This window comes from Balaenoptera physalus (genome assembly GCF_965194825.1).
Source record: "Balaenoptera physalus genome assembly, chromosome: 8".
NCBI classification, from domain to species: Eukaryota; Metazoa; Chordata; class Mammalia; order Artiodactyla; family Balaenopteridae; genus Balaenoptera; species Balaenoptera physalus.
The window spans coordinates 102076167-102094202 of NC_138887.1; the positions used below are offsets into that span (position 1 = coordinate 102076167).

Below are 18036 nucleotides of genomic sequence, written 5' to 3' on the forward strand. Positions count from 1 at the left end.
TATCCAGAATAAATCAAATGGAAAACAAGAAAAAATCGGAAACAGAACGACAACAAAAACACAGTAATCAAAATTTATGAGATGTAGCTAAAACAATGCTTGGAGGGAAATTTATAGCTCTAAACACCTATACCAGAAAAGAAGAAAGGTCTCAAATCAGTAACCTAAGTATCCACAATAAAGAAATTAGAAAAAGAAGAGTAAACCAAGTCCACAGCAAGAAAGTAAACAAAGATCGGAGAAAAGATCAATGGACTAGAATACAGAAAAATAACAATGAAAGAAAAATGAACGAAACACAAAGTTAGTTCTTTGAAAAAATTCAACAAAATTGACAAAACTTTAGCTAGACTAAACAAGGAAAAAAAAAAAAAAGCAAAGGAATACAAATTACCAAAATCAGGAATGAAGTAAAGGACAACACTACTGACCCTAAAGGAATTTAAATGATTATAAGAGAATATTATAAACAACTATGTGCCAACAAATTAGATAACTTAGATGAAATGGCAAAATTCCTAGAAATACCAAACTACCGAACCTGACTTACAAAGAAATATAGAATCTAAACAGACCTATGAGTTAGTTACTTAAAATCTTCCCTCAAGAAAAGTAAAGGTCACAACAGCTTCATTGGTTAATTCTATCAAATATTTAAAGAAATAATACCAATCCTTCACAAACTCTTTTATAACATAAATGAGGGTACACTACCTCCCAGCTAATGATGTGATGCCATTATTACCTGGATAACAAAGCCTGACAAATTCTCAGAAAACGACAGACCAATATCCCTCCTGACATAGACATATGAACTCCTTAACAAAATATCAGCAAACTGAATCCACCAATACATAAAAAGAATTATGTATCATAATCAGGTAGCATTTTTCCCAAGCATGCAAACAAAATTGATTTAACATCAGAAAATCATGAGGACCTTCAAGATGGCAGAGGAGTAAGACGTGGAGATCACCTTCCTCCCCACAAATACATCAAAAATACATCTAAATGTGGAACAACTCCTACAGAACACCTACTGAACACTGGCAGAAGACCTCAGACTTCCCAAAAGGGAACAGAAGCCCTCAGGCGACCTAAACGCAGAGGCAGGGCCAAATCCAAAGCTGAACTCCAGGAGCTGTGTGAACAAAGAAGAGAAAGGGAAATTTCTCCAAGCAGCCTCAGGAGCAGCGGATTAAATCTCCACAATAAACTTGATGTACCCTGCATCTGTGGAAAACCTGAATAGACAATGAATTATCCCAAAATTGAGGTGGTGGACTTTGGGAGCAACTGTAGAATGGGGTTTGCTTTCTGCATCTCATTTGTTTCTAATTTTATGTTTATCTTAGTTTAGTACTTAGTGCTTATTATCATTGGTAGATTTGTTTATTGATTTGGTTGCTCTCTTCCTTTTATATATATATTTTTCCTTTTTCTCTCTTTGTGAGTGTGTATGTGTATGCTTCTTTGTGTGATTTTGTCTGTATACCTTTGCCTTTACCATTTGTCCTAGAGTTCTGTCTGTCGACGTTTTTTTTTTTTAGCATAGTTTTTACTGCTTATTATCATTGGTGGATTTGTTTATTGGTTTGGTTGCTCTCTTCTTTCTTTTTTTTATTATTTTTTATTTTTTTATTTTGAATAATTTTTATATTTTTTATTTTAATAACTTCATTTTATTTTATTTTTTCTTTCTTTCTTTTTTTTTCTCCCTTTTCTTCTGAGCTGTGTGGCTGACAGGGTCTTGGTCCTCTGGCCGGGTGTCAGGCCTGAGCCTTTTAGGTGGGAGAGCCAAGTTCAGGACATTGGACCACCAGAGACCTCCCGGCCCCACGTAATATCAAACGGCGAAAGCTCTCCCAGAGATCTCCATCTCAACGCTAAGACCCAGCTCCACTGAACAACCAGCAAGCTACAGTGCTGGACACCCCATACCAAACAACTAGCAAGACAGGAACACAACCCCACCCATTAGCAGAGAGGCTGCCTAAACCATAATAAGTTCACAGACACCCCAAAACACACCACCAGACGTGGACCTGCCCACCAGAAAGACAAAATCCAGCGTCATCCACCAGAACACAGGCACTAGTCCCCTCCACCAGGAAGCCTACACAACCCACTGAACCAACCTTAGCCACTGGGGACAGACACCAAAAACAACGGGAACGACGAACCTGCAGCCTGCAAAAAGGAGACCCAAAACACAGTAAGTTAAGCAAAATGAGAAGACAGAAAAACACACAACAGATGAAGGAGCAAGGCAAAAACCCACCAGACCTAACAAATGAAGAGGAAATAGGCAGTCAACCTGAAAAAGAATACAGAATAATGATAGTAAAGATGATCCAAAATCTTGGAAATAGAATAGAGAAAATACAAGAAACATTTAACAAGGACCTAGAAGAACTAAAGAGCAAACAAACAATGATGAACAACACAATAAATGAAATTTAAGATTCTCTAGAAGGAATCAATAGCAGAATAACTGAGGCAGAAGAATGGATAAGTGACCTAGAATATAAAATAGTGGTAATTACTACCACAGAGCAGAAATAAAGAAACAAGAATGAAAAGAATTGAGGACAGTCTCAGAGACCTCTGGGACAACATTAAACACACCAACATTCAAATTATAGGGGTCTCAGAAGAAGAAGAGAAAAAGAAACAGAGTGGGAAGATATTTGAAGAGATTATAGTTGAAAACTTCCCTAATATGGGAAAGGAAATAGTCAATCAAGTCCAAGAAGCACAGAGAGTCCCATACAGGATAAATCCAAGGAGAAACACGCCAAGACACATATTAATCAAACTATCAAAAATTAAATACAAAGAAAAAATATTAAAAGCAGCAAGAGAAAATCAACAAATAACATACAAGGGAATCCCCATAAGGTTAACAGCTGATTTCTCAGCAGAAACTCTGCAAGTTAGAAGGGTGTGGTAGGACATACTTAAAGTGATGAAAAGGAAAAACCTACAACCAAGATTACTCTACCCAGCAAGGATCTCATTCAGATTCGACAGAGAAATTAAAACCTTTACAGACAAGCAAAAGCTAAGAGAATTCAGCACCACCAAACCAGCTTTACAACAAATGCTAAAGGAACTTCTCTAGGCAGGAAACACAAAACAAGGAAAAGACCTACAATGACAAACCCAAAACAATTAAGAAAATGGTAATAGCAACATACATATCAATAATTACCTTAAAGGTAAATGGATTAAATGCTCCAACCAGAAGACATAGACTGGCTGAATGGATCCAAAAACAAGACCCATATATTTGCTGTCTACAAGAGACCCACTTCAGACCTAAAGACACATACAGAATGAAAGTGAGGGGATGGAAAAAGATATTCCATGCAAATGTAAATCAAAAGAAAGCTGGAGAAGCAATTCTTGTATCAGACAAAATAGACTTTAAAATAAAGACTATTACAAGAGACAAAGAAGGACACTACATAATGATCAAGGGATCAATCCAAGAAGGAGATATAACAATTGTAAATATTTATGCACCCAACATAAGAGCACCTCAATACATAGGCAAATGCTAACAGCCATAAAAGGGGAAATCAACAGTAACACAATAATAATAGGGAACTTTAACACCCCACATTCACCAATGGACAGATCATCCAAAATGAAAATAAATAAGGAAACACAAGCTTTAAATGATACATTAAACAAGACAGACTTAATTGATATTTATAGGACATTCCATCCAAAAACAACAGAATACACGTTCTTCTCAAGTGCTCATGGAACATTCTCCAGGACAGATCATATCTCGAGTCACAAATCAAGCCTTGGTAAATTTAGGAAAACTGAAACCGTATCAAGTATCTTTTCCGACCACAACGCTATGAGACTAGATATTAATTACAGGAAAAAAAAATCCGTAAAAAAATACAAACACATGGAGGCTAAACAATACACTACTAAATAACCAAGAGATAACTGAAGAAATCAAAGAGGAAATCAAAAAATACCTAGAAACAAATGACAATGAAAACACGATGACCCAAAACCTATGGGATACAGAAAAAGCAGTTCTAAGAGGGAAGTTTATAGCAATACAATCCTACCTCAAGAAACAAGAAACACCTCAAATAAAGAACCTAACCTTACACCTAGAGCAATTAGAGAAAGAAGAACAAAAAAACCCCAAAGTTAGCAGAAGGAAAGAAGTCATAAAGATCAGATAAGAAATAAATGAAAAAGAAATGAAGAAAACGATAGCAAAGATCAATAAAACTAAAAGCTGGTTCTTTGAGAAGATAAACAAAATTGATAAACCATTAGCCAGACTCACCAAGAAAAAAAGGGAGAAGACTCAAATCAATAGACTTAGAAATGAAAAAGGAGAAGTAACAACTGACACTGCGGAAATACAAACGATCATGAGAGATTACTACTACATGCCAAGCAACTATATGCCAATAAAATGGACAACCTAGAAGAAATGGACAAATTCTTAGAAAATCACTACCTTCCGAGACTGAACCAGGAAGAAACAGCAAATATAAACAGACCAGTCACAAGCACTGAAATTGAAACTGTGATTAAAAATCTCTTCCAAAAAACAAAAGCCCAGGGCCAGATGGCTTCACAGGTGAATTCTATCAAACATTTAGAGAAGAGCTAACACCTATCCTTCTCAAACTCTTCCAAAATATAGCAGAGGGAGGAACACTCCCCAACTCATTCTATGAGGCCACCATCACCCTGATACCAAAACCAAAGATGTCACAAAAAAGAAAACTACAGGCCAGTATCACTGATGAACACAGATGCAAAAATCCTCAACAAAATACTAGCAAACAGAATCCAACAGCACATTAAAAGGATCATACACCATGATCAAGTGGGGTTTATGTCACGAATGCAAGGATTCTTCAATATACGCAAATCAATCAATGTGATACACCATATTAACAAATTAAAGGAGAAATACCACATGATCATCTCAACAGATGCAGAAAAAGCTTTTGACAAAATTCAACACCTGTTTATGATAAAAATCCTCCAGAAAGTGGGCATAGAGGGAACTTACCTCAACATAATAAAGGCCATATATGATAAACCCACAGCCAACATCATTCTCAATGGTGAAAAACGGAAACCATTTCTACTAAGATCCAGAAAAAGACAAGGTTGCCCACTCTCACCACTATTATTCAACAAAGTTTTGGAAGTTTTAGCCACAGCAATCAGAGAAGACAAAGAAATAAAAGGAATCCAAATTGGAAAAGAAGTAAAACTGTCACTGTTTGCAGATAACATGATACTATACATAGAGAATCCTAAAGATGCCACCAGAAAACTACTAGAGCTAATCAATGAATTTGGTAAAGTAGCAGGATACAAAATTAATGCACAGAAATCTCTTGCATTCTTATACACTAATGATGAGAAATTAAGGAAACACTCCCATTTACCATTGCAACAAAGGGAATAAAATACCTAGGAATAAATCTACCTAAGGAGACAAAATACCTGTATGCAGAAAACTATAAGACACTGATGAAAGAAATTACAGATGATACAAACAGATGGAGAGATATACCATATTCTTGGATTGGAAGAATCAACATTGTGAAAATGACTATACTACCCAAAGCAATCTACAGATTCAATGCAATCCCTATCAAACTACCAATGGCATTTTTCACAGAACTAGAACAAAAAATTTCACAATCTGTATGGAGACACAAAAGACCCCGAATACCCAAAGCAACCTTGGGAAAGAAAAACTGAGCTGGAGGAATCAGGCTCCCAGACTTCAGACTATACTACAAAGCTACAGTAATCAAGACAGTATGGTACTGGCACAAAAACAGAAATATAGATCAATAGAACAGGAGAGAAAGCCCAGAGATAAACCCACACACATATGGTCACCTTATCTTTGATAAAGGAGGCACGAATATACAATGGAGAAAAGGCAACCTCTTCAATAAGTGGTGCTAGGAAAACTGGACAGCTAAATGTAAAAGAATGAAATTAGAACACTCCCTAACACCATACACAAAAAAACCCTCAAAATGGATTAAAGACCTAAATGTAAGGCCAGACACTATAAAACTCTTAGAGGAAAACACAGGCAGAACACTCTATGACATAAATCGCAGCAAGATCCTTTTTGGCCCACCTCCTAGAGAAAGGTAAATAAAAACAAAAATAAACAAATGGGACCTAATGAAAATTAAAAGCTTTTGCACAGCAAAGGAAAACATAAACAAGACAACCCTCAGAATGGGAGAAAATATTTGCAAATGAAGCAACTGACAAAGGATTAATCTCCAAAATATACAAGCAGCTCATGCAGCTCAATATCAAAAAACAACCCAATCCAAAAACGGGCAGAAGACCTAAATAGACATTTCTCCAAAGAAGATATACAGATTGACAACAAACACATGAAAGGATGCTCAACATCACTACTCATTAGAGAAATGCAAATCAAAACTACAATGAGGTATCACCTCACACCAATCAGAACGGCCATCATCAAAAAATCTACAAACAATAAATGCTGGAGAGGGTGTGGAGAAAAGGGAACCCTCTTGCACTGTTGGTGGGAATGTAAATTGATACAGCCACTATGGAGAACAGTATGGAGGTTCCTTAAAAAATTAAAAATAGAACTGCCATACGACCCAGCAATCCCACTCCTGGGCATATACCCTGAGAAAACCATAATTCAAGAAGAGTCATGTACCACAATGTTCACTGCAGCTCTATTTACAATAGCCAGGACATGGAAGCAACCTAAATGTCCATCAACAGATGAATGGATAAAGAAGATGTGGCACATGTATACAATGGAATATTACTCAGCCATAAAAAGAAACGAAATGGAGTTATTTGTAGTGAGGTGGATGGACCTAGCATCTGTCATACAGAGTGAAGTAAGTCAGAAAGAGAAAAACAAATACCATATGCTAACACATATATGTGGATTCTAAAAAACAAAAATGGTTCCGAAGAACCTAGGGGCAGGACAGGAATAAAGATGCAGATGTAGAGAATGGACTTGAGGACACGGGAGGGGGAAGGGTAAGCTGGGAAGAAGTGAGAGAGTGGCATGGACATGTATACACTACCAAATGTAAAATAGATAGCTAGTGGGAAGCAGCCACATAGCACAGGGAGATCAGCTCCGTGCTTTGTGTCCACCTAGAGGGGTGGGATAGGGAGGGTGGGAGGGAGATGCAAGAGGGAGGAGATATGGGGATACATGTATATGTATAGCTGATTCACTTTGTTATACAGCAGAAACTAACATACCATTGTAAAGCAATTATACTCCAATAAAGATGTTAAGACAAACAAAACAAACAAAGAAACAAACAACCTGATTTAAAAATGGGCAGAAGTACAGAATAGTCATTATTCCAAAGAAGACATACAGATAGCCAACAGGCACATGTAAAGATGCTCAACATCACTAGTTATTAGAGAAATGCAAATCAAAACCACAATGAGATATCACCTCATACTTGCCAGAACAGACATCATTAAACAGTCCACAAATAACAAATGCTGGAGAGGGTGTGGAGAAAAGGGAACCCTCCTACACTGTTGGTGGGAATATAAACTGGTGCAGCCACTATGGAAAACAATATGGAGACTCCTCAGAAAACTAAAAACAGAACTACCATATGATCCAGCAATTCCACTCCTGGGGATACAGTCAAAGAAAAGGAAAACATTAATTCAAAAAGATATATGCGGGGCTTCCCTGGTGGCGCAGTGGTTAAGAATCCATCTGCCAATGCAGGGGACACGGGTTCGAGCCCTGGTCCGGGAAGATCCCACATGCCGCGGAGCAACTAAGCCCGTGCATCACAACTACTGAGCCTGCGCTCTAGAGCCCGTGAGCCACAACTACTGAGCCCGTGTGCCACAACTACTGAAGCCCGCGCGCCTAGAGCCCACACTCTGCAACAAGAGAAGACACCGCCATGAGAAGCCCGCGCACTGCGACAAAGAGTAGCCCCCGCTCCCTGCAACTAGAGAAAGCCCACACGCAGCAATGAAGACCCAACGCAGCCAAAAATAAATAAACAAAAAATAAATTTATATAAAAAAAAAGATATATGCACCCCAGTGTTCACAGCAGCATTATTTACAACAGCCAAAATATAGAAGCAACCTAAGTGTCCATCAACAGATGAATGGATAAAGAGTATGTGGTATATATACACAATGGAATACTACTCAGCCATAAAAATAAATCAAATTTTACTGTTTGCAACAACATGGATGAACTTGGAGGATATTATGCTAAGTGAAATAAGTCAGACAGAGAAAAACAAATACTGTATGATATCATTTATATGTGGAATCTAAAAAATAAAACAAACTAGTGAATATAACAAAAAAGAAAAAGACTCACAGATATAGAGAACAAACTAGTGGTTACCAGTAGGGAGAGGGAAGGGGGAGCGGCAATATAGGGGTAGGAGAGTAAGAGACACAAACTACTATTCATAAAATAAATAAACTACAAGAATATATTGTACAGCACAGGTAATACAGGCAAGATTTGATAATGACTAGAAATGGAGTATAACCTTTAAAAATTGTGAATCACTATGTTGTACACCTGAAACTTACATAATATTGTAAATCAACTCAACCTCAATTTTTAAAATAGGAAAAAAAAAAAAGAAAATCACTTTGTGTTACATACCAAGTTAATAATAAAAAGGACAGAAACCACATGATCATCTTAACAGATACAGAAAAAGCAGTCAACAAAATCTAACACCCATTTATGATAAATACTCTCAAAAAAGCTGGAGAATGAAGGGAATGCCCTCAACCTGATAAAGGGCATCTTCATAAAATCCATGGTTAATGTCATGCTTAACGCTTTCCCCTTAAGATCAGGGACAAGGCAAGGATATCTGCTTTCACCACTTCTACTCAACATTGTACTGAAGGTTCAAGATGGTACAATTAGGAAAAAAAGAAAGACATCTAGTTTGGAAAGGAAGAAGTAAAACTGTATTTGTTCTCAGATGACATGATCCTGTACATGAAAATCCCAAGGAATATAACACACACACACACACACACACACACACACACACACAAATGGAACAAATAAATGACCATATCTAGGTTACAGGATACAAGATCAACACATGAAAATAAAAAATCAACAATCAACTGCTGATTTCTATATTGGCAACAATTAATCCAAAACAAAATTAACAGAACAATTCCATTCATAGCAGCATCAGAAAGAGTAAAATAATTAGAAATAAATTTAATAAAAGCAATGTAAGACTTTCACACTGAAAACTACAAAACCCTGCTGAGAAATCTAAATAAATGGAGAAACAATTTCTGTTCATGGACTGGAAGACTAGGTATTGTCAAGATGGCAATTCTCCCGAATTGATTTATCCAAAATAGATCTATTCTATTCAATGCGATCCCTATCAAAATGCCAGCAGGCTTTTTGTAGTAGAAATTCAAAGCTGATCCTAAAATTATATGGAAATATAAAGGACCCAGAATAGTCAAAACAACTTTCAAAAAACTAAATATAGCAAACATTGACAGATCTGAAGGGAAAAGAGAGCAATTCAATAATAGTAGAAGACTTCAATACCCCACTTTCAATAATGGATAGAACATCCAGATAGAAAATCAATAAGGAAGCAGTGGGCTGGAACTACATTGACCTAACAGACATATACAGAACTTTTTGCCCAACAGCAGCAGAATACACATTCTTCTCAAGTGCACAGGGAACGTTCTCCAGAATAGATCACATGTTAGGTAACAAAACAAGTCTTAACAAATTCAAGAAGATTAAAATCATACCAAGTATCTTTTTCAACCACAATGGGATGAAATTAGAAATAACAAAAGGAAAACTGGAAAATGCACAAACATACGAAAATTAAATAACACACTCTTGAACAACCAATGGGTCAAAGAAGAAATCAAAAGGGAAATTAGAAAATACCTTCATACAAACAAAAACACAGCATACCAAAACTTATGGGATGCAGTAAAAGCAGTACTAAGAGGGAAGTTCATAGCAAAAACTGTAATTTTTTTTAAAGACCAACTATAATAATGGACATACAAAATCAAAAATAATTGCCAGAGAAATTCTGAAAATTAATAAATGAGTTTAACAAGTGAGGAGTATGGTCATTTTGTCCAAAACTGATCTTCTGGCCACTCAGAAAAGAAGCTGGATTCCTATGAACCTCCATAACAACTGGACTCAGCTAAATGTGTAATCGATTCTGGTCACCCACAAAGCTTGGACTCAAGCTCCTTCCTATCATGCCAAAGGAGGGGCTGGTGCTTCCCCAACAGTAAAGGTGGACATGGAGATTTCTACTACTAGCATGCCATGTCATACATCTGGCAAGGTTTGGATCCCACCTCTTGATTATGCCAGGGAAGGGCTGCTTCCCTCAAAATTTATGTTAAGCCGTCAAAATAGGTTCTAGGTTATCCTATTTGTTGGCATAAAACTGTTCACAGTAGTTCAAAAATCTCAAAACCCAAGGGTCATAATCCCTTTCTCAGGGTGAGAAAAATGGTCCTGACAGACCTCTGTACACTGTCCTAGGATGAAAAGGCAATGTGGAGCCCAGTGCAACTAGTACTGCACCAGTCTATGAGTTTTGCCCAATGAATGTTACTCCAGTAGGTCAGGTATGAGTTTTGCTTGGATATTTGTACTTATTTGCATAAAAATTGTTATAGCAAGGTGGGCATCAAGCCAGGTTTCTACTGTAGCTTTCTGGAAGTGGATCAAAGAATGAGAGGTCATTTGGCAGCATGACCAAAAGCGACTCATTTTGGCAGCATGGCCAGTCATTGGGATGGTTGGTCTCACTAGCTGCCTGTGGAAAACATCCCTAAAGTCCCAATGAATGAAAAATCTGGGGGATAAGATTGCCCAGGTTAGAACTTCTTGGTTGTTATTAATGGTCTTGGTGGGAGTGTCCCAGGAAGAGGTAAACTCAACTGAGGGGAAAGCTAAACAATCCATGATAAAATTATATACATACACAGAGAGAAGAGAAATAAGGATACAAAACAAGAACTGAGAAACACTACTGCAAATGAATAAGAGAGGAGGACTTGTTCTACCATATATCTACACTATTATAAAGCTGTGATGATAAGGCAATGTTTTGCTGGTACAGGGAGAGAAATATAGAGCAGTGGAGAACAGGAGCCCAGAAACAGACCAATGCATATAAGGATGCCTGTTTCATGGCAAAGTTGATATTGCATAGCAATGGGTATAGACAAGTATTTCAACAAATGGTGCTCGGACTACTAGATATCCATATGGGAAAAAAAGACTGCTACCTCATACCATATCCAAAAAACAATTCCAGGTAGATTATAGACCTAAAACATGAAAGTTAAAACTATAACGCTTGTAGAAAATAGTACAGAAGATACATTTGAGAACTTGGGGTAGAAAACATTTCTTGATCAAGACACCAAAAATATTATTCTGAAAGTAAAAGAATGACATTACCTTTAAGAATGTTCTGTTCATTAAGATATCAAGAAAGGGAACAGACAAACTTGAGTGGGAAAAGCTATTTGCAACTTATACAACCAACAAAGGACTCACATCTAGAATACAGAAGAACTAGAAATCAATAAGGATAAAGCGGATAACCCAAACAAAAAAAAGGGGCAAAACTCCAATAGGTATTTAAATAAAAAGAATATCCAAATGGTTCATAAATATAGAAAAAGGTTCTCAAACTCATTAGTAATTAGAAAACTACAAATTAAAACCACAAGGATTTGACAATGATGCCAAGACAATTCAAGGGAAAAGGACCAGTCTCTCAACAAATGGTGCTGAGACAACTGCAAACTCATATTGCAACTGCATATCCACATGCAAAAGAATGAAAATGGACCCCTGCTTCACACCATATACAAAAATATCTCAAAATGGACCAAAGACCAAAATGTAAAAAATAAAACTCTTAGAAGGAAGCACAGGTGTAAATCTTTGTGACCTTGGATTAGATAATGGTTTCCTAGGTATAATAACAAAGGCAAAAGCAACCAAAGAAAAAAAGACAAATTAGACTTCATCAAAATTTAAAACTTCTGTACTTCAAAGGACACTGTCAAAAAAGTGAAAAGGAAGGCCACAGAATGGGAGGAAATACTTGCAAATTATATACCTAATAAAGGTCTAGTATCCAAAATATATTTAACAACTATTTCAAACAACAATAAAAGACAAATAACCCCATTTTTTTTAAATGAGCAAAGGATTTTAAAAAGATATACAAATGCCCAATAAGCACATGAAAAGATGGTGAAACTTGTTAGGGAACTAAAACCTTTCTTGCTGTCAGACCAAGAACTTATCTGTATAATTTTTTTTTCAATAAAACTTTTCCAGTGGGAAAAAAAAAATCCCACATTGATATACCTCTTCACACCTACTATGGTATGTATAATAAAAAAAGACAGACAATAGTGAGTGTTGGTGAGGATGTGGAGAAATCAGAACTTCACACACTCCTGGCAAGAATGTAAAATGGTTACAACCACTTTGTCAAACAGTTTGGCACTCCTAGAAAAGTTAAACATAGTTACATTATGACCTGGGGATTCTACTCACAGGTAAATGTCCAAGAGAATTGAAAACATGTCCACATAAAAAATTATGCATGACTGCCAATAGCAGCATTATTCATAACAGCCAAAGAGTGGGAACAACCCAAATGTCCATCAACAGACGAATGAATAAATAAAATATGGTATAGCCACCCAGTGGAATATTATTCACCCATGAAAAGAATGAGGTACTGATACTTCTACAATATAGATGAACCCTGAAAAGATTATTATAAGTAAAACCAAAAACTAAAGACCACATATTGTATGATTCCACTTATATGAAATGTCCAGAACAGGCAAATCCATAGAGACAGGAAGCAGATTAATGTTTTGCAGGGGTTGAGGGGAGGGTAGAACAGGGTGTAGGACTGTTAATGGGTTGGGGGTTTCTTTTTAGGGTGGTAAAAATGTTCTGGAGTTAGTAGTAGTGGTTATACAACTTTGTGAATATACTAAAGACCACTGAATTATACACTTTACAAAGGTGAATTTTACGATACGTGAGTTATAGCTCAATAAAAAATATATAATATACCCCTTAGATTAGTAAAATTTTTAAAGTTTGACAGTATCAAGCCTCAGGAAATCCCACACTGCTGGCTGGAGTGTAAATTGGTACAATCACTTTGAAAAAAAGTCTAACGTTACCTAGTAAAGAGATGTATACCCAATGATCTAGCAATTCTATTCCTAGATATATACCCTATAGAAATGCATGCTTACATACAAAGACATAAAGCTATGGTAATGAGGCAGTGTGGTATGAGGTACAGGGATACTGTTTACAGCCATTTCATTATTAATAAGTGCTCCAAACAGAAAATAATCCAAATGCCCATTAATAGTAGAATGAATATAAATAAACTAGGAAGTATTCAATCAAGGAAATATAAAATATAATTAAAACGAACTAGAGCTACACCAAAAGCAAGGGTGAATCTTACACCAGAATACTGAGTGGGAAAAAAAAAAAAAAAAACAAGACCCAAAATACTGCATGATTCTATAGACAGAATGTTCAAAACAAGGCAAAACTAAACTTTACTGTTTAGGGATACATGCGCAGGGGGGTAAAAATCTAAATAAAAGCAAAGAAATAACTACCATAAAAGTCAGAAAGTGGTTTCTACTGGGGGTAGTTATGACCAAGAAGCATACATAAAACATTTCTGAAATACCAGAAATGTACTACCACCTAATGTATATGATCATTATAAGAGTGTCTCACAGAAAGTGGACATAATGTATACAACTACAACTTTTATGCGTTTTTCTATATGTACATTGTTTCTCAATTTAAAAATTTTAAAGAATTAATATTATGTATTCTCTCTTGGACACAGGGTTATAAATCCAAGGTCAATTTTGTTATCAGTGATATACAGGTCAACTACAGTCTGAAGTTTTTATGCTTGATTGGCCATCTAAGAGAAGTGTTTAAAGTCTCCCAAGACCTCGAGATTGGGATTGACATATATACACTAATATGTATAAAATGGATAACTAATAAGAACCTGCTGTATAAAAAAATAAATAAAATAAAATTCAAAATCCAAAAATAAATAAATAAAGTCTCCCAAGACCTTAATTTCTTGTATTTAACATTTTGCTTTACATATTTTGAAACAATGTTATTAAGTATATGTAAGATCGCTCCTGTTATACCATTTTTAAGACCATTACTTTTGTCAAAATACAAAATCTCACTGTCATTTTTAATGCTTTAAACCTTGATTCCTATTGGGGCTTATACTAATAATGCTAAACTACATTTTTTTGTGTTAATATACATCTAGCATATATTCTTGACATATTTACTTGAAATGTTTCCTCGTCATTTGTTTGGAAGTGTCTTATGTAAAAGGCTGTATAGTAGGTCTGTTATTTTGTTTACCCAATCTGAGACTCTTTTAATAAGTAATCCTTTAATAATGTAAGTAAACCCATTTACATTTATTATTATAATTGAAATATCTTGTTTGCTAGCCAGCCTCCAAGATGGTCCTCCCAAATCTCCACTTTTGAATATCCACATCCTTGTGTAGTCCCCTCCCACATTATACGAGGGTTGGTCTGTGTGACCAAGAGAAAGCATCAGAGGTGATGGCATGTCACTTTCAAGATTAGGTTATAAAACACTGCAGCTTCCATCTTAGGCTCTCTCCCTCAGTTCACTCTGGAGAAGCCAGCTGCCAGGCTGTGAGGACATCCAGGCAGCCTAGAGAAAGGCTCTCAAAGTGAGAAACGAAGCACCTGGCCAATAGCCAGGGAGAAACTGAGGCCTATCAAGTACTGCATGAATGAAACTGGAAGTGAATCTTCCAGATTCAGATGACTACAGCTCTGACAACTTGATTGCAACTTCATGAAGAACCCTGAACCAAAACCAGACAGCTAAGCTACTTCCAGATTCCTGACCACAGGAACTGTGAGATAATAAACGTCTGCTATAAGCAGCTATGTTTTGGGCTAATCTGTCACACAGCAAGAGATAACTAACACATTTACACTTAATTCTATCCAATTTATTTTCTTTTTTCTATTTATATACTTTGTCTTTATTATTTTTTCCTTACCAACCTTCAATCAACTTTTCTTTGTTCCATTTTTATTTCAACATTATTAAAGCTTTACATTCCATTTATATTCTTAGTCACTAACCCATATATTTTTTTGACAAAGTTTAATATCACTAACAATATCTTCCTCCCAAACAAAAACAAAAAAAACAAAAACAAACCACAAAAACCTTAACATGCTTTTACCCACATCTAACATCAATATTTATCATGGTGGGCGTCCCTGGTGGTGCAGTTAAGAATCCACCTGCCAATGCAGGGGACAGGGGTTTGAGTCCTGGTCCAGGAAGACCCCACATGCCACGGAGCAACTAAGCCTGTGCACCACAACTACTGAGCCTGTGCTCTAGAGCCCGCAAGCCACAACTACTGAGCCCTCGTGCCACAACTACTGAAGCCCGCGCTCCTAGAGCCTGTACTCCACAACAAGAGAAGCCACTGCAATGAGAAGCCTGCGCACCTCAACAAAGAGTAGCCCCCACTCGCCACAACTAAAGAAAGCCCACACAGCAACAAAGACCCAATGCAGCCAAAAATAATAAAAATAAAGCTCCCTTAAAAAAAAAAAAATTATCACGGTGCTGTCCTCCTGGAATTTTTGAGCTTGTTATTAAATTTTAAACTTACAACATCAATTTAGAATTACCTAAACAGTGAGAATTCCATTGCTCACTATTACTTCTTAAATTCCACTATTGCCTTCTATTTGTTTGTGCTGGAATAAATATGAATAATTCTTACAAAGTGATTGGTTAACTATTTATGGTAAACCCTTACGTTTGAAACTACCTTTCTTTCACCCTCACTGATGAATGACAGTTGGGCTGGGTACAGAATTCCAGGTTGACAGTTATTTTCCTACAGCACTATGAAGACAATGCTCCATTGCTGCCTTGCGTGCAATGCTGCTGAGAGAAACCTGAAGTAAAACTATGGGTCAAATGATCTTTACTTTACATAAAATTTAGAATTTTTTCTTTATTCTTGATATTTTAAAAAAATTCACTGTTAGAATGTGCTTATCTTTGTCCTTCATTCTACTCAGCATTTGGTGCTTTTTTTTGGTTTTGTTTTTTTACTCTAAAGATATCTTTCTTTGTACAGGCCTGAGAAATTATCAGCCATTTTTAAAAGTTAACTTTGTATTAAATTATAACAAAAATATAGAAAAATACATGAGGTAACTGTTAAATGGATTGAATGTTTGTATTCCCCCATCCCCCCCCACCAATTCATATATTGAAGCCCTAACCCACAGTGTGACCCTATTTGGAGATGGGGCCTCCAAGGAAGTAATTAAGGTTAAATGAGGTCATAGGGTGGGGTCCTGATCTGTTAGGATTAAGGTCCTTGAAGAGACAACAAAGAGCTCGCTTGCTCGTGCTCTCTCTCTCTCTCTCTCTCTGCACATGCACCAAAGGAATATCATGTGAGCACACACTGAGAAGGCAGCCATCTGCAATCCAAGGGAAAGCTCTCACCAGACACCAGCCCTACTGGCACTCTGATCCTTGATTTCCTAGCCTCCAGAACTGTGAAAAAATAAATTTGTTGTGTAAGTCACCCAGTTTGTGGTATTTTGTTATGGCAGCCCTAGAAAACTAATACAGTAGATAACCTCAAAGATGCCCCCGCGACTATTTCCCGCTATTCATTCACACTGAATAGAGCTGACCTTTTTTTATCCAACAAAAGACTGCAGAAATGTTGGGATGTGTTTTCAAAGACTAGGTTATAAAAATGACTGTGACTTTCACTTTGTACTCTCTTGTATCACTTGCTCTGGATGAAGTCAGCTACAATACCATGAGGACATTCAAGCAGCAACATGGAGAGGTCTACACAATAAGGAACTGAGGTGTCCTGCTAACAGCCTGCATTAAGGCGCCAGTCATGTGAGTAAGCTACCTGGAAGCAGATTTTCCAGCTTCCATCAAACCTTCAGATGACTGCAACCCTGGCCAACATTTTAACTGCAACCTCACAAAAGACCTCAAGCAGAAACCATGCAGCTAAGATACGCCCAAATGCCCGGCCTACAGAAATTGTGTGGGAAAATAAATGTTTATTATCCTTTTAATCTGGTTATGTTTTGTAGTAATTTGTTATACAATAGATAATTAAATCATAGGTGAATTATTACAAACTTGTATGTGCAAATCATAAGTGAATTACAACAAACCTACTATGATAAAGAAAATATTTCAAGCACTTCGGAAGCCCCCTACATGCCAAGCACGACCATGCTGGTGCCCTAAAGATAAACACTATCCTAACTTTTAATACTATAGATTAGTTGTGCCAGTTAAGTCTGAAATTAATTTATACAAAACTATACAGAATGTATTTGTTAGTATGTGACTTCTTTGAGATTTATCTGTGTGGTTACATTTGACAATGGTAATAAGTTCATTTCCACTGTTGCATACTGTTGACTATATGAATATACCACAATTTATTTTTTGATTCTACCAGTGATGGACCTTTGGCCTGCTTCCATTTCAGGGCTGTTATGAAAAACAGTACTAAAGGTATCCTTGGTATGTCTTTTGACACACAAACGTATGCATTTCTTTTTGGTATTTAAAAGAAGCCAATTGAAATTCTGATTGAGGGTTCAATGAATTCATGAATCAAAATAAGATGATGTGGGGCTTCCCTGGTGGCGCAGTGGTTGAGAATCTGCCTGCCAATGCAGGGCACACGGGTTCGAGCCCTGGTCTGGGAGGATCCCACATGCCGCGGAGCGACTGGGCCCGTGAGCCACAACTACTGAGACTGCGCGTCTGGAGCC

The 18036-nt window shown here is 36.7% G+C and overlaps 2 protein-coding genes across 5 annotated transcripts in view; one reads left to right on the forward strand and one right to left on the reverse strand.

Annotated features, from left to right (window-relative positions):
• The window catches only part of MEST (mesoderm specific transcript), a 114798-nt gene extending 96911 nt beyond the window's left edge, over nt 1-17887 (forward strand). Inside the window, exon 12 of the mRNA XM_082473114.1 lies at nt 17035-17887. Coding sequence (XP_082329240.1) covers nt 17035-17125 — 91 coding nt within the window. The 3' untranslated portion in view covers nt 17126-17887. The remainder of the gene's footprint in view (nt 1-17034) is intronic.
• COPG2 (COPI coat complex subunit gamma 2) overlaps nt 1-18036 on the reverse strand; it is a 144617-nt gene that overhangs the window by 77073 nt on the left and 49508 nt on the right. The gene's annotated exons all lie outside the window — the stretch shown is intronic.